General features: G+C 37.7%; 1 protein-coding gene across 1 annotated transcript; it reads right to left on the bottom strand.

Annotated features, from left to right (window-relative positions):
- Window positions 1-697: 697 nt before the first annotated feature.
- Window positions 698-27971, bottom strand: PROS1 (protein S (alpha); the record flags this gene model as incomplete). The annotated part of the gene is made up of 14 exons (XM_010187837.1): window positions 698-1100; window positions 4002-4215; window positions 5050-5198; window positions 6759-6927; window positions 7967-8134; window positions 9122-9311; window positions 11719-11837; window positions 14314-14435; window positions 19628-19753; window positions 22288-22410; window positions 22561-22683; window positions 26320-26406; window positions 26738-26762; window positions 27814-27971. Coding segments are annotated over 14 exons (1919 nt in total), but the record flags the coding sequence as incomplete, so codon positions are not given.

The raw sequence follows: 27971 nt of genomic DNA on the forward strand, positions 1-27971 counted from the left end.
CAGGGCTCATAAATAAAACTTTTCTGGGGTTCTGTGAATGCAAGGTTGACCTAAATAAAGGGAATATGATGGACCATTAAAGGGTGCTTGTATTGAGGAGTGCTAGATTTGTCACAAATGGAAGCAATGTTTGCTGCAATTTCTCTGCTTTACTTAACAATTTCAGTTTGATGTCCTGTGATGAAGACCTCAGCTCCTCCTTTCAAGCCATCTCCTCTGTTTTCCAAAATTGCCTGGGGTGTATTTTAACCCACTTTGAAAGTAAATTACCTGACCTGATACAGAACTCCGTTAGAAGTCTAAAGCTGGGTTCCTAAGATAGAAGAATTAAAGCTGGCACAGTATAACAAGAGCTATTTTCAAAAATTTAGCTACTTACAAAAACATTTCAGTTTTGAAGTTGCTTTGCAATACTGATACAACTTGTAAACATATTCACAGAGAGCTTGGGCTCTGGATTCCAGGGTATTTTTTCCTTTACCAAAAGCACATATTACAAAACCTGTAGAGATTTTTACTTGTATGTTATGCTTGGAAAAGCTTTATGAGACTGCTTTTCTTTAGATTCAAATTCACTACCAAAACTTGCAACCTGTAACTTTTGTGCTGATATATGATAAATAAGAAGTAAGATTGGTTCTAGACAGAACTTTCTGAACTTTTTCCAAACTACATATATGAAGAGCATAGTGTGAACATGGAAGATAAATCTAGCTTCAAGATTCATCACTGATATGAATAAAAGAACATTTTACATAATTTTGATCTTGATTGTCTCTTTACAGCTGAAAAGAGAGGGGACTTTTCCCCCATTCTATATAAAAGGGAGGAAAAACACGGTCTTGATTATTTTCCTGGCACATCTTGAATAAAATAACACAGGGTTCATTTTGGCATGAGACTAATTACACAAATTATATCTGAAAGAAAAAAGTTAAATTAAGAACTGAATGGTTACTGCATAATCAGCGGGCACGAGTGAGATCTAATGTCATTGTGTTTAGAAATGGCTTCATCCAGATCCAGCTGTCTGTTGTTGACCTTCACCTCCATGCAGCCATTATAAAAAGCAGTTACTATTGTAGCACCCAGAGGAACATCTGCAGAGAAACACATTCAGTTTATTAGGCCAAGGCATGCAAATTCTTATGTATTTTTCAGATTAGCAAAAACATGGTATTTTTTATCTATTAGTCAGCCATGGGGAAAAGGAGCAATTTGGCAGGAAACACTTAAGTTATTCTTACTTTTCTTCTCAGCAAAGCTGAGAAAGGTCAGTAAAATTTGAAATACGTGCTAGAAGTCTATTCCCATCCAGAAACCTAACTACATTGCTGTTTTTCATAGTAGCATTTTCTATATTAACAACAGTGAACCAATAGTTTGTTTCCTGGAGTCCACTGTTCATGTCCTGGCCTACAAACAGATGTTTGTGAGTTTAGAGGTCACAGAAAGAATCATCTTGCTTTTGTCAGAAAGCTACTCTGAATTCAAATCTGCAAGTTCTCAGATAGGGGACCCTGGGGAACTCCACACATTTTACTGCTTCCTTACTGCTCCTTCAGAGGAAGTTCTGTGTAAAAGACTCATTTTATCTGTTGCTCATTTTGGTATTGTTTGGGTTACAGCAACATCAGGTCATGGATATGCTTACAGGAAACAGTATGTTAAGCATATAATCAAGCAGGCTTTGCTCTGAGGTCTTAGGGTACAACTGGATTCCCACAAGGTAGAGAGAAGGTGATCCAAGTACCTTCAGCAACTAGAATGAGGATGTCTAGAAGCTGATCTCAAAAGCATAATTTCATTTTTTTCAGATGTTAATCATCCTATCCCTCCTAGAAGATAGACTTGATTGTCTGAGGAAGGAGAAATGTCGCTTCATTGTGATTTCATTTTGCTGTAAGCTGAGGTAGCGCACAAACAGTCCTGTAGAATCATGCCCTTCTGATCTTTTCACTCCAGTGATAATAACACTGTCGTCACAGAACTCTGCAAGTCTCATTTAGCCTGCACTGGTTGTGCTGAATTAATTAGCAAAGGGGCATATGCACAAAATGCTGTTACTAGTTTGAAGAAATGTGTAGCAAAAATGGGGACTTCTGGTCTTCATGAAATGCATAGTTTTGTTAGGTGCCTTTTAACCAAGCAGTTCCGTGCACTGTAGCTCAGTGTGGGGATCCTTACCTACCTTTTCATACTGCTCAGTAATCCCAAAGGCTTTTCAGGGGTGAGTTAAAGTAAATGAATCTGTGTAAGCCAAACTGGCTGTACATGGGGACCTAGTAATATGGATTACCTTTTCTCCCTTTGGTAACAGAGGCTGATGTGGAAGAGGGTCCTTTGGATAATATGGGAGATTTTATAGCTTTTTTTGAGACCTCTAAGTAGGAACTGTTTATGCACACAAAGCAGGTTTTACTGTTAGTGTGCATGCTGAAGATATCTTTTAAAACTGAGATTACACTTTTAAGGAGCAGGAAGTAACTAATACTTGCTTCTTAACTATTGCTTCTTAACTACTTGCTATTATCTATATGCATGAGTGAAGCCAAGATCTTAGCTCTTAACATGCCAACCACTCTGTGGCTGGCAATGTACTAGAAAGAATAATTTAAATATCACAAAGATGAAGAGCTCTAAAAAATTACTGAAATCTTAGTTACATTACTATGGCTCAGTTAACCTACTGATTCATCTCTGCTAAGTAAATACTGACTTCATGTCTCTCTTAAAAGTGAGCAGGTATTACAAAAACACTGAGGCTTACCTATTGTGGTATGTGACGGTAATGCACCATTAGTGCATTCTTCTCATGCAATTTAAATGAACTCACCTGGTTATCTGGTTTCCAAGACATTGCATATCCATTCAAAAACAAAATTAGAGGACAAATTGTCATATTTGGTGCCTAAAACTTGTTACATCCTTGACTACCAGTGTATGAAGACTTGTACAGAACAAGTACGTTGCAACATGTGGCCTGGATACTAAGGCAACCATTGCTTCAGACAGAGGCTGTGGTACCTACAGTGCTGCCCTGAACACCTTGCTTCTATTCTGGCAAGCAAGTCTAGTGGCTGCAACCATAATATCAACTTTCCCTGTGTACGCTACCTTGGAAGAAATGCCTAAAGAGGTCGTCTCCAATGGATATGCAGTTTCTCCTGTTTTTCTACTGCTGTGCACCCTTGGCTCCCTCTGAAGAAACACACTGCAGATAAAGACCAGCTGTATCTGGGGAAGTGCTATGACACACATAAAATGGATGCCAAGTCAAGACTGTGTTGCTCAAACTTTAAGAAGGAACTGTGACTTACTGTCCTTAGAACAACTTTAATAGAGGATACAGAAGAGCTCTGCCAGTTGTAATCCTTGTGTCTTTCCTCTACCAATTTTCAAGTTTGAGGATCTTAGGCTTTGAAAATTCTTCATCTGTCACAATGCTATTTTTCTTCATGATTCACCCTGAAGCCAAACTATTTTACAGATAAGCATATGAACATGTCCCACACAAACTATGCTTGTGCGTGACTTAAAACTGGGAATACATTGCAGCTTGCTTTAAACAAAATATCTGCTGTTTCAACACATTTTCTGTCTCCTAAAGATTGCCGGTCATCTATTGCCCAGACTTTAGTTGCTGAAACTGCACTTCTGACAGTTTACTTACAAATGCCTGATTATCTTACATCCCTGATGCAGTTCCTAAATTGTGCCAGCTGGTGGCACTTCAGAAATATGCAATGTCTGCTTCTCCCCAGCTCAAAAATCAAGACACTTTCCAAATTCAAATCTCTAGAGAGACTCGTGCCTTGTAATGGGCCTAATAAAGCTATCGGTGAAAAGCAGGCTCCCTCGGGTGAAACAAGAAGTCCTAGAGGAAGAAAAACCCAAACTGTTTCTTTTTGTACAGCTGTAAGCTTCTTCTAGCATGGGTAAGGCTGAATACAATCAGGCTTATATAAATAATCAAACTAATGAAAAGAAATATAATTCACCTGGCAGGCCGCCCAAGTAGGTAACAACATTTGCCATCATTGCTTGATGCAGGATAGACAGCTGCTCTGAACTGCTTCTGTCTGTGTGCGAATCAACTGACAGTTCAAGCTGCTGTTTGGTTACCAGAAGTCCAACCAGCACTTTTCTGGGTGTACATAACTTCTTTGATTCCAGATGTGCAACAGTGATGTTCCCAATGGTCACAATGATTTTCTAAATGGAAGAATGATAGGTCACAAAAGATGTAATATAACTGTAACACACAATTATACTTAGTTCTGATACACTTTATATTTGGAAGCAGATGAAAAGGAAATGTTGGAGCGACATTTTAAAAACTGGTACCTTAAGTTGGAAAAGTTATCAAAGTTGATGTATAACTATCACCTTCGTGATGAATGCCATTCATTTATATTCTTTAAATTTTTAAGTGAGAATGTTCACTGTAAAAAATTAAAAAAAATTAAAAAAAAAAATCTTTGGCTATGGTTTTGAAGTGAAATCCTGTTTCCCTTAAAGGCAAAAGGAGTACTGCTACAGCTCCAAAGGCAAGCATTTGCGATAGGTTCTTATTTTGGACAAAAGCATGGACTGGCCATGGTGTATAATCATGTGCTATCTTGGGATGCCTGATGCAAACAGCTGTAAATGGAAACTTAAGGACAAAAAGATCTGTTTATAAATTGAAACTAAAATGATGCCACTACTATAATATTGTCATTCTACTTCTGTCATTCCCCTTTCTGCTTTGTGCATTTGGAAGAAAAGGTTAAAGAAGGCATGATGTAATGGGCAGTGCCTGACATAAGAGTGCTTAATGCTCAGTCACTGCTGCAGTAATCGTTAATAGTACTATGTTTTCTGCACATCACTAAATGATCTAAGTGCTTTTCAAAATAATAAAACAGCCTACCAGCTCCACAGCAAGTAAGTGAGTAGTGTTTTTTAAGTTAGATTTTTCACAAATGGAATAGTAAGTTAAGTGAGACAAAAAACAAGAGGTGTGACTTATATGCATATCAGCTGCTATAATAATTGTAAAATCACCTGCGAGTCAGAGGAGTTAGAGTCCACTATGGACAAAGCAAGAGGCACTGTTTCATTAGAAACCAAGGCAAACATAACACCAGTGTCTGCGGATGGGCGAATAGTCATAGTCACATTTATTAGCCAGTCTTCAGCTCTGTCAAGATTATCTGTTTTAAAAAGAATAATTGAAATTAATAAATCTGTCTGTTAATGAAAAATTATTACAATGTTAAAAATTAGTATTTAATCTGCTCCCATTGTGGAAAAATTAGTACTAATCTCTAGAAAACACAGTGAACTTTGGAACTTTTAGAAAGAACTGGAAGTCTAAAAAAATTTTAATAAGAAAATAAAAATAAAAGCTTTAATCCTGCATCTTCCCTAATCTTCAGTGCTTACAGGACTTTTTTTTTTTTTTTTTGCTACCTTCTCACATTCATTAGAAGTCAGTTCAAAATTAAATCAAAAAAACTAATTTACTCATAAATTGCTGCCACTGAGTAGAAGATTGGCAGTTCTCATACACTTTTACTTTCCAATGCAGTTCCACTATTAAAATAGGAATATGCAGGTGTGTAGAGTGAATATGCACATGGTGCACATATAATTTCATATGATGCATTCACAGTGAAGCTAATACAAAAATTACTATTTAAAGAGGTATTTGTCATTTCTGTATCTTCTCTTCAAGTGTCTCTTCTCCACCCCATACTCTAAAACATGAGGTGAAGTCCTATTCCTACACAAAACCAAATGGGCTGGGAGACAGTGGGCTACAACAGCTTAGAGAAGGACAGCAGTAGGTGTGCACAGCCTCTTGGATTTGGGTAGTGGGTGGCGTGAGAACACAAAGGAGGATGGCTGAAGTCATGGCAGCAGCCACAAACACAAAGGTCAGGAGGAGTCATGGCAGTATGGTGTTAGTGAATGAATGGGAGGAAAGTTGAGGAAACTTGAGTGGCATAGGAAACTCTGCTCTAAGTTGGTTGGAGGCACAGAATATAAAAAGCTTGAAAGACGGTTTGAAGGGGGGTCGGAAATTGAATAAAAGAGGACTGGGAAATAATAGCAAGGACTGGGATGAAAGGGATTGGGGATCAGAGCAGGGCTGAAGGCTTGCATAGCATTTGGGATGGGAAAGAGGATAATGGCAACAGGATCTGGGACCATGCTCAAGAGAGGTCTCATTTTGGGCTTTCAGTTGTACACAAGGAGATCCTGGCTTGGGACCCTTGAAATTAGGGCAGGATGTCAGGCAAGAAAGTTCTGGGCTCAGGAAGGAGAAAGAGATGTACCTAAAACCTCGAGACAGGATGTTTGTTTAGAAGCAGAATTGCATACACAAAACTATTAGCGATCCTTTTCTTCATCCCCAAATTCTTTTTCTGTCAGTAATATTATGCTTTTCCCATTGATGAACAGGGAACAGGAATTAGATCTAACAGGAATTAGATCTTTGGATGGTGAATGTATTCAACAGTGCCCACCTCTTGCAAATAAAGAATATGCTTCCTAACCTAAAGTACTTCAGAAAATTATACCAATGGGATCAGAATTCTCATTCAAGCAAATTTCTAACAGAAATTACAGGAAGCATTACTGGATGCAGTGGTATATAGCTTTTGTGTGTGTGTGTGTGTGTGTTTCTTTTTTTTCTTTTTTAAACAATTCATCAGTTCCATCACCAGCCCAGCAAAAAATACAGGAATAGACAGGAAAATACTTACTATAGTTTATCTGAAATGCTGCCATTCCAGTGCCAGGATAGAAAGATCCTCTCTCCACTGCTACTAAACAGTGTTTGCCTTCTTTTTCTTGAAGAACTTCTTTTACACCTGCTTGTCCATTATTCATCAGGTTCCAGGCCCGAATGCATCCATCAAGACGAGGGTTAATCTGTAGAAGGATTACAGCACCAGGCGTTTGCATTCAAAGTTGTTTTAAAAATTTTAATAATAAGGCATTGCTTTACATATCAGCTTATTTCCGTGCACCAAATAATAGCCTTATCAATGGTATACATTACAGCAATGATGCTGGGAGAAAAAAAAAAGGCATATACTTAGTACCTCAGCCTTCAAAAGGGATTTCTGGTTTAATAACACTTCCCATTTTGAAGCCAGTGACCTGAACAAAATAACTGCTTCAATTTTTAAAGCTCATACTGTCCTTTTTGTTTAGATCATGAAAGCTTTTCTGTAGCTGAAAGACAATGATCTTGGCATTGTTCCTTGTTCAAGGTTTCATCTTCTTATTGTATCAAAGTACAAAGAAATTTCTGGAATTACTTTCTATTAGGTGAGGGGATATTGTTGTATTCCTTCATATTTTTAATCTCTGTTTCTCCTTTGAGCAAGAATGGATTTTTAAAAAAAGTTCAGCATCATTTTTGCATGTCTGTTTAGACTGCCAATTAGTTTGAGGGCTCCTAGACTGAGAAGGAGACAGTCACAACAACTTCACTGCACTCATCCCCAGCATAAGACAGAGCAGTTGAGGATGGAAGACTGAAAGAATCATGGGCCTTGTCTAGCCTGGGCTATTATAAAACCTATTAAAAATGAAAGCACATTGTGCTGCCTGCACAGTGACTTCCATACCTATTTAGAGCCTAGCAAAACCCAGCACCAGAAACATGAATTACCCTGAAATGCTCTTGCAGCAGAAGTGGTGGTGATGCTGGTAATCTTAAAGCTGTATTAGGAAACAGGCTAGGGAAACCTGAAAGATTAGACTGTAAGTACTACGTTTTTATAACTGAAACCTCAGTGAAAACAGACTACAAAGCTTCACGCATATTTATTTTCAAAACAGTGGTTTTTCTAAATGGATTCCATGCCACTCTTCCTTTCTCTGTGACTACTAAGTAAACAATACAAAATGAAACAAACAACAGAAGAGTATTAATCAACATTACTCTTATTATTTTAGTTACCTGTTTAACAAGAGTGTTGCTCCTATTACGAGGTAATCCTGCAATGTACACATTAGTTTGCAATAAACCCTGTGATTGTTTAAAAAGAGTTCCTGGGCTGTTAATACTCATCACAGCTTCTTTAGCTATTTTTATACTGATGCTGTGTTCTAGTTCTTCAACTGATATCTAGAACGAAACACAAATAATTACATATATACACACACAAACATGTAGAATATTTTACATACTAACTACATATCTGTTTTAAGCATTACTAATGTTTCTCTAAACACCTAACTTGTAAAATAGTTTTAATGTAGTCAACATTTACAGCATATTTCAACTTGAATCATGACAACTGTCCATATCTATGGACACCCACAGGAGGATGACCTTCTGTTACGCCCCCATTCTACCCCTAGGAAAAGCCACGCAGCTGATTAGTTTGCTTCATGCGCTACAGAATTTACAAGACATTGATTTCTACAATTGCTCTATATCCAATCCACATTTGGCATACAGTTCTCCATGTCATGGCAACCTGCTATAGAGGACTAAATCTTCAGATTGGTCGCAGACAAAATAGGTTCATTGCTTGCTCCTGCTAATATTAGGCATCAAAGTAGATTTTTAACCTCAAGAAAGTTGTACTGAACTGAAACAGGTGTTCTACACTTAATACTACCTTCTTTCACCCCCCTTTAAAAGCAAACAAACAAAATGTAACTGGTGTTAATAATTCGGTATGATTTATAGATAGTGTGAGTGAGCAAGGCCTTTCATCTTAGGTTTGCAAGCTTGAAGAACAAGATGAATTTCTGGTCTAGCAAATGTAAAACTTGCTCTCTGGAAGAAGTACCTAATAAGTATGCACTTGACCATGCAATCACATCTTTTATTATTCTGCTGCTTCCTCTTTCATGATTACAAAAAATAATTCCTATGTTGCCAGCTAGTGGTGATTACCTCTTTCTCAGTCATAAAGAGGTGCCATGATTTCCCAGATATAAGGCATTCTTGTGCATTTCTTGGTTGATTATTAAATCTGGGATTTGTGGGCATCATTTTAAGCCTTTTTCATAGTTGCTTAGTTTCTCTCTATTTTACTTATCAAGAGAGAATGTTCCTATAGTGGGTTAAAGGAAAAAAAGGGGAGAGAAAAACTCAGCTTACTATATGCCACAGTCCGTCATTAATGGCTTTGCCTCCACTAGTGACTTTTGTTCCAAATTCATTCTTGAACTGAATTTCAATCTTCCCATCACGAAGAGCAAGCAAGATCCATGCTGAATTGTCAAGGGATTCTGCATATAGTATAACTCCCTCTGCATCATATGTCCGGAAATCAAATTCTGCTGTAAATCTGATTTGTGAAGAAGGAATCTTAATAAGAAGACAGGAAATATGAAATACTGTATACCTTAGGATAATTCATTAATGGGATAAAAAAAGTTCATAGATATTCACCTTTTGGTAACTCTGTATTTCAGTAGTTGTGATATTTGCACACAGTTAGGCAAAAGCAGAATCTAAAGTAAGCCTTGTTCATCTGAATCCAGTGAAAAGTTTTGAGATTAATACCCTGAGCTGGGATTTTACAGAGCCTTGGTTCAGTTCCCAAATCTGCTATGAGCTTTGCATGTGAAGGATATCACACCCCCCTTGAGTAAGAACACATGTAATATTCCTATTGCATTTTGTGGAGATGCGATGTAGAAAGAATCCATGATCTATGATGTGTCTCAGTACAACAGGGTTGCCAAGTGTTGTCCTACAACAATTATAACCTAGCAATTTCCTTTGGTTACTTCATTCTTTAATTTGAGGATTTGTTGTCTGGATCTTGGCAGCTGGTTGAACGTGTGTATCTATATCTCAGGGAGTGTAGTGATAGGATAAGGGGCAATAGTTTTAAACTGAGAGAGGGCAGATTTAGATTAGATATCGGAGAGAAATTCTGTACTCTGAGAGTAGCGAGACACTGGAACAAGTTTCCCAGGGAAGCTGTGGATGACTTCTCCCTGAAAGTGTTCAAAGCCAGGTTGGACAGGGCTTTGAGCAACCTGGTCTAGTTGGAGGTGTCCCGGCCCATAGCAGGCAGGTTGGATTAGATGATCTTTAAGGTCTCTTCCAACCTAAACCATTCTATGATTCTATGGAGCAAAATTATGGTCCACAGTATTGTACCTATACAGTGGAAGAGAGAGTGTAAGTACAGCAAAAACCAGTCCTTGTCTCCCAGAACTTTCGGACTAGATAAAATAGATTAAGGATGAGAGGAGAAAGCAAAGCATTCAGAAGGCAGGGTTTGCTGAAGACAACGAAAGAAACAACTAAGGGAGCTGCAATTAAGAACTCGGGTTGCTTTCACTCTCAGTCTTGTTATTTGACCACTAGATGTCGTTGTCTCTCACGCAGACCCACAGAAAAAACATTCTGTATTTACACAGACTATTAATATAGCTTCAAACATTTATCATCTTAGAAAGGTCTTCCAGGAGAGCATTAATGCCTGGTCAACTTGGAATCACAGCAGAGGCAAAAGTTTGTAATATTTATGTCCTTCTGTAAGGTTCTGAGGCTCTAGGGATCACCAGCTCAACAGCTGCTGCTGCTGTTTTCCTCAAACTGTTCAGTCAGTAGGTCAAGGAACGCTGCAATTTCAGCTGCCATAGTGAAGAACTTCAGGAGTAATAAAGAGGTCACTACCATTAGCAACTGTTCTGACAGCTTTAAAGGAAATCATACAGACAGCCTTCTGAACAAGGTGCTCTAGCACTGTCCTTAGAACACCCTGTGAAAGGAAGTACAGGAATGGGGGAGGGAGGTGCAGGGGGCAGGGGGAAAGCACTGGCTTGGTTTTGTTTCTGAGCTGTACATGTGTAGCATGTCACAACTCCTACCCAGAGCAGAATTGCAGCAACAGCAACATCCAAATGAAAGCCATTCCCATATATAACTGGAAGCTACACAGTAATTATTTTCCTGTAACATCTGAATTCTATGTTGAGACCTTTAAATGCCTTTCTGTATCTGCATCACTGCCTTCCACCTTTCCCAGACCCTGCTCTTTCCTTCTGGAGAAGAGCAAGCTTCTGTCACAAGGAAGCACCAATTGTTTTGCTCTCTTGTCCACAAACCAATGGGACCTACTGCCTATTAAACTTACTGCCCTCAATCCTCTTCCTTTTTTTTTTTTTTCCTTCAAGTTTGGACTTTGAACTCCTTTGAACTCTTTCTCCCAGTCCATACACCTCTCCCTACAATAGCACTGGTAACCAAGACTGTAATGGCTGGAAGACTGCAACTCTGTTATTCATAGATATGATCACATCTGAATGGCAAGGGTGCATGTCTTGCCCTAGCCACGTACTGTTTCCTGGCTGGGACTCAGCTGGTCTTGCCTCCTGCCTGCTTCTGAGAGATCTGGAAGAAAGTCGCTGACCTTTCAGTTTTGCCATGTAAGAAAGCTGCTGTCTATACTGAAGAGATGGCTCAAGGACACAGTACAACCAATAAGAGAGATGCTGTAAACTGGCTCCAGATACATTATTCTTGCCTGTCCACTTTCAAATGACTCCAGCTTCCTCTAAGTGCTAGCATATGTAGGAACCTGAGTTAATTCATTCTCCACATAGAGGTATCTGAACCAGTGGGGAGGTGTTGATACAATTTATGCATGCAATGCACTCTTTCTAAATCCTCAGAAAATTAATGGAAACAAATGTCCATAATTTCATTGCATACTTTTATCAACAGCAAATGCTTACCTTGTGACATTTGGCAATTTAAACTTTACGAGCAGAACATAACTTCCTGTAAACTGCTCTGCCAGGTAAAGCAGTTCATAATTCTTTTCAAGGTTCAGTGGGATACACGCAGTAACAGACTGAAAATGGTAGAGAATAAAAAAAAAAGCTATTAATGCTTTGTGATAGTTCATGAAGCAACTCCCTACTGCTGTCAGCTGTTTTTTTCTTTTTAAGCAATGGCTTTTATTTTTTTAAACTTGAATACCTATGTACAAAGGGGTTTTTTTTCTTGCTGCTTGAAATGTCCATTTATTTAAGCTGTTGGAAGATAACTGAGGTTGGAACACAGTTCTGGTGGATTGTAACTGATATTTAAATATTTACTATTTGAATCAAGTATTCAAATCTATCAGGCACTTTCCTTTCACCAGCAACCTGCGATCCCCACCTACTACGGTCCTGCCAGGCTCCATTATTAAAATTGTTTGGAATCTAAACCTGATGAGGAGTTAGAAGTGAATGGGGCCACAGCTGTATCTTGAGAAGACTTAATAAAAAATTATTTTTTTAAAATCACCTTTTATCAATATCGATGTACAACTACTTCCAGATGAACAATCTCTAGTACTACTAGAATCATTTATCTGGAATAAAAAGCAACAATTTACAAGTGGATTAAGTAACAGATTAATAGAAAATGTTTCTATCTGGCTGTTCCTTGAACGTACTTGTCCTGTTTGAGCTCTGGAAAGGAATGTTGATGAAATCAACGCCACAGTTCCTGCTGGAATAGCAGAATTAATATTTCTGAGACCTCTTAGTGGGGACATGAAGCTCTTAAGACTGCATTCTCAGGAATACTGAAAAAGAAGTTCTAAGTATCTGTGGTGACTGGAAGCCTACAACAGTATGTAAAACTGAGATTAATCCCAATGCTCTAGCCAAAGGCAATGTGAGTAATCATAGTCAGCCAACTGCAGTTGAAATGAGGTGGAGGGGAAATGGTGCTTATTCTTTCAGGTATTCATCTACCTGAAGTTTTAAACAAAGATGTTTATATCCAGGAATAATGTCTATTTTATATGTAGTTCAAGCTAAAACAAGTAAAACATTCAGTAAACAAATGTCAAGTATCCATTCCAAGGCATTGTTGACTTTGTTGGCTTCTGAAACTGTGATGTTATAATTAAAGTAATATCTAGAGTTTTGTTTTACGAGTAAAGCACTCAGATTTCCTTTAGGTACAGGGAACTAGGCTCGGCATGTGGAGAGAGGTGGGAAGACTCCCAGAATGTGGTTTATAGCACCTGTCTCATTGACTAGTGGGAGCCTAAAAGACTCTTCAATCTAAAGTTATCCCTCAAAACACTCCTTGAATATCTTCTATAAGATAGCAGTATAGTAGTCCTACAGAAGAGAGCAATCAAGAATTGGTGTGAAGAGCTTTTCTGTGTGAAGAGCTGTTCTCAAGACATGCTGTACTTTGGTAAAAGTTAACAATGCAGTTCCCAAAATCTGACTTAAGTGTTCACAATGTAGCAGTTTCATTAAATGCATAGTTGCTCATCCCGAATTTTATGGCTCCTTCATTTTAGGTCTGCTAATGTCACTAGTCTTTGGACTGCATATATTATTAGCCGATTAAACTATATTTTTTCCAATAAAAAGGTCTGAAAATAACTTCCAAATAGAGTTAATAACTTTTGAACAACAGTATTGAAAATAACATACAATGAGGCTAGAAAATGCTCTTCCTATTTCATGAATAAGCAAAACAAAACACAGTGACTGCAAGTGTTGCTCAGGTATTAAATTTCAGAAAGTACAAACCAGATCTAATGCAAACATGCTAGAATTTGCATCAGATCTTCTTTCTACCATTTAAGCCAAATTTTGCTATGCTGTGTTAGAGGTGGTTTTTTTTTTGTTGGCAGTAATTTGACCTCACCTCGCACAAGTCTCAGCCTGCCTGAACCTTTCAAAGTAGACAGAGAACAACTCACAAGAAAATCCTTGAACTGCAATTCTTCAGTTTCAAACTTTCTGCTACTAAAAAGTGTAAATTTTCAAACTGAGCAAGAACAGCCAACTTTGGCTGCAACATGTTCTTCAATTGGCAAGTATTACTAAGTGCTTTCTCTTAAGCTATGGCAGATGAGAACTGTGAAAAACAATCCAGTTCTTTAAACCCAAATGAGCAAAGCACAGAGTAATTCTAAGAGTGAGTGAAAACATTCACAGTCTAACGAAAACCTGGGAACACATGGACAAATGGAGTGTTCTGGCTCTGAGTAAGCTGAACAGGTATTATTTTTTTGGCAACAGAAAGCTGGGGCTTATTTTGGAAGCAGCAGGGAATAAAGATGACTGGCTAAGGCAAGTTCTCTTGACAGGATTCCTGTAAATGAAAACGCATGAACTGAATGGCATCCAAATCCCTACCAGGTCTGCTTTGAAAGCCAAACCACAGGTCGGAGTCCCCAGCACTTTCTCAGCAATTTTAGAATCATTTCTTAAATAGCTTCCTATTTTCCTTAATCTAACTCATCTTGCTATCAAGAAATACTCAACTTTGGGATTTTTCGCATGGATTTTTATATAACGCAGTTTTACCTCACAATTCTTCATGTCCTTAGACAGTTTGAACCCTTTCTTGCCATCACAATAGCAGCTGTAACTTCCAGGAGAGTTTACACAGAATTGAGCACAAACAGTTTCGGCACATTCATCAATATCTAGGAGAAATGGAAGCATACAGAAAGATTTATTCAGATTATTGATGGCACAGACTGAAAATTAACACAATAAATTAATTGAATAATGGACAAGATGGGTTCTCTGGCACAACAGGAATCCAATAGGTGACTGCTGGGAAGCTAAACTAATGCTAATGGATGTCTCCTATGTAAAATTTACAATCCAGAAATACCTGCTAGGTGTATAAAACCTAGTAATCTGATAGAAGCCTTGTGTGCAGAGCTGTGAAAATATGGTCTGATTTGTGAGGCATTAAGAAGCTGAGCTGTAAGGTGGCTGAATTAGTGAAAGAGACCTCTATAAATCACTACCATTTATGGCAGAAATGCCATTCTGGGTCAGATGTCTTGCTTTCCCTATAGATGTCATGAGAAATCAGAGTATTAAGAGTATATATGGCAAGTATGTGGAGAGGTTATGTGTTCTATTGACATAAAATCAAAGTAATCTCAGGGAAAAATACCTTTTGAAATAACAAACAATAATCTCATAAATAACTAAGTTTCAGACTGCATGCATATGTGGAGACTAGTCTGATTTCTGCTGCGAATAAGCTAAACCAACTAAAAGAACGTAATTTTCTATTTAGTAGGCTGTACACAATAAATAATTTAGAAATGAAAGGCTGTGTAAAAAGCCAATGTAACCGTTACATTTCTAATATAGAAACAAACAAAATCTCTCCTGAATAAGAGACTTTAATGAGGATTATTTTGGGCCTCAGATTGTAGAAACTGCAATATTTGTTCCGAAACAAATGGCTCTTCTAGTGGGAATAAACAATTTTGTTTATTGCTCATCTCCTGTTCTACCCTCTGACCTTCAGAAGCTGGCCCTTTATATAGGCTGGTCCATTTGAGACCAACTTTCATGTTCACTCTTTGCATGAACTACTGAGGACTCTTCTAAATCACTTCTATTAGTTCCAGAATGATTGCTTACCTCTGCTCCATCAAGCTGAGAACCATCTCCTGCTGTGCTGCAGGCTAATGGAATACAGCAGTGAGGTTCTCCTCCTCTCCCTTTTTTGGAGGAGCTTCAATGCCATTTTGAGCAAGCTTAGCAAGTTTAAGAATGAAGGCACTGCATACTAGAAAGCCTATCAAGTGTCTTGGGCATTCTACTGAAAGGCATAGGATGCAATACAGAAATTTGTACTATATTCAAGCTGCGCAGAATTCAGCACGGCATTAGCACTCTACAGGCAGCTCCACCACCTCCTTGCTTCCATTTCACTAGAAGAGCTTGCTCTTCTGCAAGGGGGTGAAGGATGGGGAAAAAAAACAAGAAGATGGGAGTTCTCTGCATTAAGACCATGGTACTTCTATAAACAGTGAGCTCAAAACAACTGCTCTGTAGATGGTTTCTAACCATCTAACTCAGTAGACTGCAAGCTCTACTTGGTCAAAGACATTCTGCTGTGAAAGTCACTTCCTAGTAATTTCTGGTGACTGGCAATCTGATGTCTGTTTAAAACTAAGGCTGCAAGATCATGTGTTACAATGTGAAGCTGCTTTTGTCACTGTTGTTTTTGCATACCAGCAAACATGCAAGTAAACCAATGATAAAATCCAAAATGTAGCCTAGCCATACTATGCAATGAGTAAGGAGAACACTTTGTGTCCGTTCCTATCTTGCCTATTTTGGGGAAAAAAAAAATATCATCCTGGTTATGATCATTTTGGGATCTTTCAGGCCAAGAAATCTACATAGGCTTAAGCACACAGAGAGAAGAATGGGAAAAAAAACAAAACAAAACAAAAGCCAAAACAAAACCAATAAACCAACCCTATAGTCCACTTCACTATGGAGGTAAAAGGAAATTTTAAAAAATTAACATCTTCTAAGAGTAACTGGAGTAGAGAGACTTCAAGAAGCACCTTTCTTCCAACAGAAGCACCTCTACCCCCAAAGAACATAACTCTGTGTAGACGCTTTAGCTTGCATTGTTCTCTGTGAAAGATCCTTTACTACTTCTCATACTTGAACATCAAGCAGTACAAAAGTAAAACTACAAGCACTGGTTAACAAGTAGCACTAGAGTAAATCTGACTGCTGAATTCTCTCAAAGTAGCAGTTAATTTTGAGCATGTTCTTCAGGCCCAGGGCCTGCAGAAAAACAGAAACTTACGAAATTATTATGAAAGCTTATCACACAGTTTGACACATGAATTTCTATCATTAAATCAATTACTCAGAAACTTGCACCAGTCTTGCAGGTAAACTTCCACTACCCAAAATTAATCTACCGCTCAAGGGTAAAGTCTGTCTCCAGAGTGTACTACAGCAGCAGAGGGACAGGCAAGCTTTTTAGATAGGAATGAAGTCTTCTTTCTCAGCAGATGTTCTGGTATCCCCAATCAGTTCAAATGTCAGTATGTTCCTGTGCTGAGCTAATTGTCCTGCTACAGAAATGCTGACATGCACAGGCTGGAGGGGACCAATAATTTTGGAGTTCTGTTTTAATCATTTATGCTATAATTATCCTGCTTTTTTTTTCTTCCAAGTTGCAGTCAGCATCTTTGCATATTTGAGCTATTCCAAAGGCTTCCCACAGATCTGTCCAAATGTCAGTCCCATATCATAAAACAGCAGAAGCTATTTGCACAAAACCATGAATCTCAGCAGCATCTCATCTCCATATAGCTGCTTTCAGTGGAAGGCTTAAATAGCTTGCTTAGGATAAGTTGCTAAGATATGATAAAATCAGCCATAAAGGAGCTGCATACCATGTCCTAGAAGGGATCTGCTCTATATAATGCTAGGGAAGTATGATGATTTACCCATAGCATGGATGCGGGTAGACAGGGTTTTGTGTGTATTAAACAATTTGTGTGGGGAGGAGAAACTCATTCTTTGTCTCAAATTGTCAGACTATGTGCTAATACCTGAAATACAGACATATTCCTTAAGAGAAGTTCTTCCTTCAGTGACCAAAGAATAATATGGGGAAAGACATGCCAAAACTTAGATAATTCTTTAAAATATAGGTTCAGTTTGGTTTGTCTCCTTGATACTGACTGCAAGACAGACTCCTCTAGCGCAATAAGCATACTTACTCATTCCCAGTGTCTCCTTTTTTGGCAAGGTGTTTGAAATTGCAAAGGTGGTGAGAAGATAATCAGATTCTGTATCTAAAATCATACGTCTTCTATGAAGCAAAGACTGGATTGTATAGGTATCTTCTACTGATAGTGTCTCCCAGAGAGTGAGGATGAAGAACTGTAGCAACACTCTCCTAGGAATGGGTGAGGAAAAAAGAACCAAACCCTCTTGTATTTCACTCTAATTGTACCTGTCATCACAGAGACAGTTGTACATATATATATACGTAAACCTGATTTTCCTAATACGCATAACTGAATTTGGCCACCTACTTGCAATATTTAGTATTTCTGTAAGGCTATATTCCTGTCAGTCTGCACAATCCTGTCCTTAGTCAGGATTTGGTGACTCATTTAATGTGGTTACAAGGTCTGAAAGCTTAGCAGTATAATCCTCCTTCTAGGAGGTAAGACTTTGCTCCTTTTAATATCCTCATCTTGCAATCTTCTGGAATCTATGCTTCAGAAGAAAAAACAGCACTTAAATTCAATTTAATCCAACACATGCATCTGCAGAAAGTACTAAGAGAAGCAAGAATTAGATGAATTACTGTGAAGTTTTTCTCATTTCACTGCATGCAGGGACACAAAATTGTCAGTAACATTTTAATTCCATAGTAACTGGACAAAGAGCAGACACTGGAATATGTAATCATTACTACTGTGCAAAGCTTTGTCACAAGAAAGCTGCATGAAAAGCCATGGAGCAAAAGATTCACAGCCAACATGAAGCTACTTTTGTGTCCTTTTGAGCAGTAACATAAAGGTAGCATTTCAAATAAAACTCAGTCACTTATGTATTTTTCTTTAACTAGCGATGTAGAAAATTTCCCTTCACAGTAAAACCCCAAGAGCTTATATATCTCTTCTATAACCGAAATTTAATTTCTGATGTATGTACTAAACATAAACTTGAACGTATTTTTTTTCTTTCTACTTGTTATAGGACAATTATGCAAATATTTTCAATACTTGAAAAATTTATTTTATCATAGTCTGCGTAAGAATAACTTTCTGCTGCTTTACTGCTAGCTATCAGTACTTTTCAACTTTGCTATAATTGTTACAGAACGTCGTCTTAATTCTTCCTTCCAGATTTTCATTTCAAAAAAGAATACTCCTGAGGAAAGATTATTTTGGTGCAGCTCCTTTTTTCAAAGATTCTTTTCTCGATATTTAGGAACATTTTTATTTTAAATCTGAGGTCTTTATACAAAAGCTTTCATACTACTGTCATGCTGTCATTTCCAGCCTAGAACGGAGATCAGTTCACTCTAACACTGTTATTTTCTAGCATAACTAGATACCCTGAGGAAGGATTAGACACTTGAATGTTATTTTAAATGGAATGCAATGACCCCAGTGAAAAGCTCTTTCCGATATCTGAGATCTAAGGATTTATGAAGGATAAAGACTGAGCCCCTGGCCATGAGGGCTAAATAAGCACCTAAACAGCCTATCACAAGGATAAAGATGAGTTTTTTAGATTTCTGAGACAACTTAATTATGCATCGTTTTCATTTCTGATGATTGTCTCTTTATAAATCTTCCTATACTTTTTCTTAAGGGTATATATTAAAATGATTGTCATCAAATTTTCCATCTATATATCTGTAATAATGCTTAAAAACAAGGTACAAGACACTCTAGTCATGTCCAGACACTCATCACATTGCTCCAAGTTATCTGAAAGAAACATGTTTGCTCGTTGGAGAGTTTGGACAGAAAGTTCTCTCTACAGTGGGACAAGAGAGCTTCCATGAACTGAGAAAGTTATCATTTGGCATATACTAGGACATGGAAGTATACCATAAAACCCTCAAATGGCTGGGAGTAAGTCATTGCAGTTGTAGATACTACATGTAATATAGCCTGATTGAACCTCTGAAAGAACAAACAGTTGAGTTATATTGTAATATACTGTAATAAACAACATGAAGATTACTAAGTATACCACTAGATGAGATGCTGGAGTTTGGTATTAACAGTGAATTCAAATAAAAACGAAACAACAACAAAAAAGAAAAATAAAAGAGAAAAGGGAAAGTGCTGGGGGAAAGACCTACCTTCACAGTTCTTGGAAGATGAATTATATGTGTAGCCTTCTGCACATTCACATTCGTATTTCCCCAGGGTGTTCTTACAGATGGCTGTTCCACAGATATTTGGATGTAACACACATTCATTTATATCTAAAAATACAAACAAGTTGTTAAAAACAAGTCACTCTCTTGCATACCATTTTTTCCTAATCTTATCCAAAACTGTGCAAACCGAGTGAAGCTGGCAAACTGTCTCTTTCTTGCCAGGTTTACAATGCTTTCATAGCAGCCTATAGCTAGAGCCATAAAGATTTCCAGAGGTCTCTAAAAGGCACTTCTGCATGCCCCCAGTGAAAAACTAATTCTCTGCCTGCTCCTTTCTCATTCTCATGTGTTCTCTGGATAACAGGAAAAGGGATGCCTGTCATAGTATCACAGAATGGTAGGGGTTGGGAGGGACCTCTGGAGATCATCCAGTCCAACCCGTTTACCAAAGCAGGATGCACAATACAGCAACCAGGCAGGTTTTGAATGTCACCAGAGAAGGAGACTCCACAACCTCTCTGGGCAGCCTGGTCCAGTGCTCTGTCATCCTCAGAGTAAAGAAGTTTTTCCTCATGTTCAGATGGAACTGCCTGTGTTCCAATTTGTACTTGTTGCCCCTTGTGCTGTTGCAGGGCACCACTGAAAAGAGTCTGACCCCATTCTCTTGACACTAGACCTTTATATATTTATAAGCACTAATAAGATCCCCTCTCAGTCTTTTTTTCTCCAGGCTAAACATACCCAGCTTTCTCAGCCTTTCCTTATAAGAGAGATCACCTAATCATCTCCATAGCCCTCTGCTGGACTCTAGTAGTTCCATGTCTTTCCTGAACTGGGTAGCCCAGAACTGGACACAGTATTCCAGATGTGGTCTCACCTGGGCAGAGTAGAGGGGGAGGACAACCTCCCCCAACCTGCTGACCACACTCTTCTTAAGGCACCCCAGAATGCCATTGGCCTTCTTGGCCACAAGGGCACATTGCTGGCTCAATGTCCAAGAAGGCAGAGAGAGAAACAGTCTGCAGGTTTCCTATAAGCTAGACCAGACTGCATAATAAAATCCTATCTTAGAAAAAGGCATCCAGAAAGACAAGAGATAATCCTATCAGAGTTTCCTACACACTACAATCAATCCATGTCACAATCGTCTTCTAATTGGCTATGCTGACAGGTGTTCAAGTCCCTCACTGTCCCTCCATCTCTCAAACCATTTTAGTGTCTATTTTCTGTGTTGTTTCCAATCTTTCAATGTCATTTTCAAAATGCAGATGTGACAACTGGATGCAGCATATAATATCAATCTTACTAAATGTCTTGTAGACAGAAAAATATCAGATTCCTGGTAGTACTTCAATTCCCACTTGTATGTGCAAGGATCATTCTAGTTTTCTCTGTGGTTTTGTTGTGGTTTTGTTTTTGTTGTGGAAATGGGGCTGCAGAGAGAGAACAGATTATGCAACTGTCTTGCCAGGACTCTCAAAACATTTTTTAAGTCAAAGCTGTCCTGAATTCAGAATACTTTTCTACAGTTACTGAGCATACTCCAAATTCCTAGGGGTATAACTTTGTAGTTGGATGTAATGAAAAACTTAAATCTAGTTTATCAAACAGCCAAACTAGTACTCTAGGTACTAAGGTATACTAGTGTATTTTTATCTTTGATCATTTTTAACCAACTTTTCCAGTATCTTTCCAAGAATTACTGAGATTTTCATCAACTTCTCGCCCTTTTTGACAAAACAGCAATCTTCTGTTCTTCTGGAATTTCTTTGGAAATTATTCATTCACACACACACACAGAGGAAAAAAAAAGACTACAGGACGTGATAGCAGGAGATGGCCCTCGAGTCTGGCTTCTCATAGTATTTAACATTATCCAAAACTGTTGGCATTGTTCAGCAATATGACATTAAAATGGAATGAGGTTGTATTTCTTTTTTCTAACCATGCAGTAAGATTTGCAAAAATTATGTTAATACATAGTCTTTATCTGGAATGGAATGGAATGAAACACGTAGGTCATGGCCAATAATAAGAGACAAAAGCATGTACAGAAAAAAATTATGCTGGGTGAGTAAAAGACAAATCTTTCTCTCCATTAAGGGCATTTTAAGATTCATTAATAGTTTCTTCTCCAATGAACTTCAAACTCCCAAAAGAGCAGCATCACTAATTAGGAGTGATTCAGCCTAAACCAGTGATTACCAGACAGGATCTCCATGGTAACAACGTTAGCTGGTCACACCACTCTAGATTCTTGTTTCAACATGCTTAAAGGCTATGTGAAATTGGTTAGTGACCAAAACAAACTTTGCAGAGCTCTAGTAAGGAAGCAGAGTCTAATATATAGTCTTTCTCTTTTTCCTTCCTCTGTTTTTTATAATTTTTTTTCCTGAATTGGTTTCAAACTATCTCAGTTCCTTGATGTTGTTCACTATATAGTAGCACAAATACTAGCAGTGGTGTAAGGCTGCATGTGGAATGAGTAGCCAGGTTGAAGCAGGACTGCATCTTTTAGAGGCAATGCAAGCTTCTGATGACTTAGAGGACTTATGGAACTACTGGACTAAATTCTTTCCTCTAGTCAACAGACAATGTACTGTCATGTGATGATGTCCTCCTTAAGTTTCACTTCCTACCTCCACAGTCCCGTTTATTTGAATGCATGAAGTAGCCATCTTCACATAAACAACGGTAGCTTCCAGGTAAATTAGAACAGCGTTGGCTACAACCTCCATTCAGGTCTTCGCATTCATTTATATCTAGAAGGAAAATGAAATAAAAATGCCTGCTCAGGGGAAGGCATTCATTGACCAACGGTGCAGGTATACTTAATGATCTGATACTATTCAATAATAGCAGAACTGTAATTGTGTTCTCGAGAACTAACGTGATGAGATTAAAAACTATACCTTCTTCACATTTCTCTCCTTGCCACCCTGGTTTACAGATACATGTATATTTGGCTTGTCCATCTATGCAATCCTTATATCCGTCTTTATGGCATGGCAGAGGGCTACACTGGTTTGAAATTTCTGTGGGATGGAAACATTGGAAATACTTGTTATTTGGAGTTATTATTCCTCAAGGATCAGTTCAGTCTTTCTTCTTCTCTTCCCACAGGTACTGTTCATCTTTTGTGAACAGGAAAAGGCTTGGTGCATAACACCTACCCTACAACCATCTTGCTGCTAATTCTGTCAGCAAGAATTTGCAAGTAACTGAGAAAAAACAAAGCCACCAGTTCTTTGTCAGAAAGAAAACAACTAGAAAACAAATGACTTGCTAAATCATGTTAATCCTTGCAAGATGTAACCAAATACAGACTTGATACTATTTTCATCAAATTTTAAGGATGCATTTCTCTTTTTAAAGAACAGTACTCTGCCTCATCGTATTACCAGAAATTCCACTAGAAATACCAAAATTTCAAGAATACCAAGAATTCAAGATTACAGAGATCACTTTTGCTGTTTAAGGAGGGTCACATTTACAGAGAAGTTAACATCTCAGGTCGCCTTGGCTGTCGAGGTTCTGTAGGTAGATTGGTAGTATTAGTGACTGATACTGTCATCTTTTACAAATACTAACTTCAATGACAAACAAATTTGGATTGTAAAGAGACTGAAGACTCTTTATACATGCTGGCAAGACCTCAAAACCAAGGCTCAGAATACACAGACTGAGGCAGAATTCACTGCCTTTTTTGCTCTAACCAAAATGTATAAAGTCCTTTTAACTTTTCCCACCATTTCCATAATTTTACATCGTCATGCCACATAAGGCATCACTCTGCATCTTCTGAATATGCTGGTAGCTTTTTGGATTATTTTTTTGCAGTCCTCCAAACATTACAGATACATTGTTTCTACTCTAAAGTCATGTTCTCCTAAAGCTCTGGAATGTCATTTTGAGGTATGCTTAAAAAAAAAAAAAAAAAAAAGTGTCCTAAAAGAATAGATAGCAGAAGGAAAAGAAGAAAGGATTTTGTGATGTATAGATTCAAAACAGTGGAATGAAACACAATATTCCTGAAGACTGAAACTTGCTATGATTCTGTACCTGAGGACTCTTGGATTTCTTAAATGTTTCTTACTTCACTCAAAAGAACTAAAGAACTGAGCCCCATAAAAACTTTAGCTTTCTGTGACTAAGAAAGCTTAACAAAATCTGTGTGAGTATATTTGTAAATTAAAACTACTTCTAATTAAATACTGCTGCAAGTAAATCCAAAGACTCGTAAGCCAGCCAAGCTCCAAAACTATAGAGTACCTCAAGAATAGGTGCTGCATGTCACATAATATTCACATTGCAGATCAAAGGATTCAAGTTGCAGATGAAGACTAACAGAAGAAATTGTGCAGAAGAGATAAAAGGAATAGAGTTTATGTACATATCCCTCACAGCAATTTCCAAATGTAAGTTTTCTCTTTTTTGATTACATTGCTTTTGTAGGTCCAGAAACAACTGTGGTATAAGCGGGGTATGAGCAGTATTTCATAAGTGATACATGTGGAGTTACCCTCAGAGTGTGCAACTGGGGAACAAACTGTAAATGTTTCTGAGCAAAAGGCAGTGACGGCTTGTGAGAGTCTGAGCTGCGAGAAGAAGGATTGGGCTGGCGGTGTGAAACACGACTAGATGGAACTAGGTAAATTAAGGATATAAGGGGCAAGAAAACTGAGAGAGAGAAGAAGGAGAACTGGTGAAATATACCAGAGGAAGAAGACAAGATAGGATGGATAGGACTCGGCGGACGCAGAGGTTATGTCCACAGATGAATGATTAAGATGCCACTGCAAGATCAGTAACGTAGCATTCATTTTTTCCGAAAGCAGGCCTGGTGTTCCTCTTTTCGCAATTCAGGGTGCCTTCTGACCTACTACCCAGAAGTGCTTTTTTGGTAAACATTTGTGACAACAACTAAATATCAGATGATACACTCAGCCTGCAATAGAAAGATAGGTGGCAAGACATGTATTGTGGTACCTGCCACTCAGAGGCTTTGGTATACATGAGATGTGTCATGGTGAGCTGGATAGATGTAAATGCAGGGGTCTTTAAGTGCTTATTTTCAATAGCAATTAAGTATGCTGATCTATGGGATACAGAAGTTCAGACACCTAGAGAAGCAGCATAGATACCTGCTTTGATTATAAAAGTATGGAAAAAGGGCCCTGTATTCCTGTAAAAAATTTCCTTTTCTTTCCTAGAAGGGGATTAAAAAGTCAATATATTCACAAATTTTTGTAATTGTTTATCCAGAAATGTGTGTCCTTAAACATGTGTTGATTTTTGTTTGAAATAAGTCATTTGGAGGAATACAAAAACAATGAAATTATTTATTCAATTGCTTGCATTGTAATCTTTTCCTTTATTTTTTCCAGCCTGAGATTCAAACTAGTTACTGTATTATTATAAACTAATTCTTAAAATTATTTAATTATTTCTTATTAGGAAAATAAAAAACCAATTTGGACCAATAAGTTATGAAAGACAAAACTTTTAAATTTAAAAAAAAATCTGTTGATACCAGTATCACAAAATCTTTGTCTCAATGAAAACACATTTTTTAAAAAATGTTATATAGTTTTAATGGGAATTTTCTAAGCAGTAGCTCCTTTCCAGAAATACGCATAAACATCACTGAACATTTAAGCCTTAGAAACACTTGAAAATTTTACACATACTCTTTTTACTTCTCCTTTATCTTAGTGACTGACCAATAGTAACAGTTCATTTAATTTGACTTTATAATGTGAACCCAATAATGTATAATGTGAACATTTTAGTTTGTGACAGCAGTCATGTTGGCCAAGTGATCTGGAAAATATGTTCATCCAAGACCATGTGCAGTGTAATTATTGCGGATTTTTTTGCCTTTCGCTGCTTTCAATGACAAAAACAGTGTCAGATGCTTAAGGACAAGTATCCCTATTCAAACTAACTGAAAGCTTCTTTGATGCAACCAGACTGTAGAGGTTTAAGAGATTTAGAGAGATGTTTCAACTGTGACAAGTAGGGAATATGCTACAGATGGCTTCCTGTGAATTTACTACAGAAATCCACAATTCACATTGGACATATGAATGTATAGGGGTAAGAAATAAAATATTTCAGCAACATCACAAGTTTCATGCTTTGTGACCTTCTTGCACCTGGAGTCAATGACCATGTCTTCCAGCTAATATTTGAATTTTTCAGCTGGTAATGTTACCCATTTAATGAAGCGCTACAGTGTAACTACGGGCCAAAGAGCCGCACAAAGAATCAACCAGACAGTCTCTTCCCTTAACTGACAGAACAGGACTTGCTAGATGCAAAGAGTCAGGCATAACTATTAAAGACATTGTAGAGTACAGAGGACATACCAGGGAACATCGATATGACATGCTCTTATGTTTCCAGAAGAATTCTACCTTCTATTTTGCAGTTAACTATATTTCTTTTCCAGCATGCTTTATAAAGTTAAAAACAGTCACACCATTTGCTCTGAAAATGCTCCATCTCATCTATTATTTTTTGTCAATTTCGGTTCCAGATTATTGAGTTTGCCTGAGTTAAATGGAGATTTGTCTCCTTTTCTGACCCTGTGAACAGCTTTCAAACCATGTACCTGTGTGTTCTTAAATCTCAGTGCATTAGGTAAAGTTTTTAACAGCAGCACTTACCACTGACACAAGCCCTCAGGTCAGCCGGAGAATCTGGAGCGACTGCAGTAACCCTGAAAATCCCTGCTCGATGGGAGGCAAGGCAGCCTGCAAATGCAAACCCACACAATCTGCTTATGATACAAACACTTATTTAGACTGAAATTACAACAGCTTATGCATGGCATCTTCAAAGAGCCTGTTCTCACAGCTTGAATCAGAAAACTTGTCTGGGCATATTAAGGACAGCTGATCACAGACCAATGTTCTGAGTGCCTCTGCTAGGATCTAACCACACAGAACTGCCTAGGAGCTACTATGCATTATGATCAACACAGAAATCATTAAAGTGCTATGGGCAGAATAACTAAACTAGTATTATCCAAATAAGAAGATAGGCAAATGATATACTAGAGTTGTTCAGGTTTTTTGTACTTACTTAAATATTTGGGATAAAAATACTCCTGCAGAAAGAAAAGAGTAGAGTGAGAAAAAGCTAAGGTGGATAGAATTACAGCATAATATATCACTAAATACATTCTAAAATATATTGCAAATAGAAGCAAAAAAAGAAAAAGGCACTTTGACTCAGAATATAGACCAAGTTTTGTATATCACTATTGTTTAGCCTAAGACGGCAGACTATTTAGTAACCACAAGACTCAATGGAGAGATTAAGATACTGCACTGAATTGGACAGTTTCAAAGTGAAGGCAATGAAAATGGATTTGATGTCAAAATTACTTCGAAAATTGTCTCTTTAAATGGGAGGATTGTGCCCAATGTTGTTACTGGATGCAGAGCAGCCTCCTTTATTTTCCCTTTTCACCCTAAAATAAGCAAAAAAAACTGGAATAGGTTGAACATCCCACATGCAATTCATTCCAAATAAAGTGAAAAGTGTTACTGTAACAGAAATTGTTAAAACCAACTCATTATTGATTACTGAAACTAATCTTATCAATCAGTATATCCAAATACATGCAATGTTATCAAAGAGAGAACATGGAATTGACATAGTTTGCAAAACAAGAATTTTTTTTAACCACATATATTTTGTAATAACCCTTTTATAGTACAAAAATGAATAAAATATACATATTGCTAAATAATCTGCAGTGGGAATGAACTGATGAATATAGTTCTCCCCACTAGGAAAAAAGCTTGCATTGATATGTCCAAGGCCTTCATTAAAAAGGCTGCACTGCTATGCATCCTCCGTGTAAAATTTTAATTGAAGCCAACAGTTTCCCCACGTGGAATGCTTGCAGACAACTGTGATCTAAAACTGGTGATCCGTACTAGAAATTAAAATAATATCTACTCAACTATTCTCTTTGCTTATAAAGTCTTCATTATTAATTGTGTAGGCTCTATACACAAAAGAATTTCAAACCAATTCTTGGTCTGCACAGTGGGGTTTTTCTTAGCTTTGTCGTGTGAATTCTGTGTATTTCTAGCTTTCCCTCTGCAAAAAACTACTACCTCTCTCATAGATATTAATCACATACTTACAGTTTCAGGGTTATTTTCAAAGATTTCCCTGGCTTCTTCTTTATTGCACAATTCTTCAATGCATTCTCTTTCTAAATTTCCCTTCTTACTTTCTTCCATAAAGGAATTTGCTCGACGTTTCCTCACCAGGAACTGAGAGGCATACTGCTGGGACAAAA

This window comes from Mesitornis unicolor, unplaced genomic scaffold (assembly GCF_000695765.1).
Source record: "Mesitornis unicolor isolate BGI_N332 unplaced genomic scaffold, ASM69576v1 scaffold18237, whole genome shotgun sequence".
Lineage (NCBI taxonomy): Eukaryota > Metazoa > Chordata > Aves > Mesitornithiformes > Mesitornithidae > Mesitornis > Mesitornis unicolor.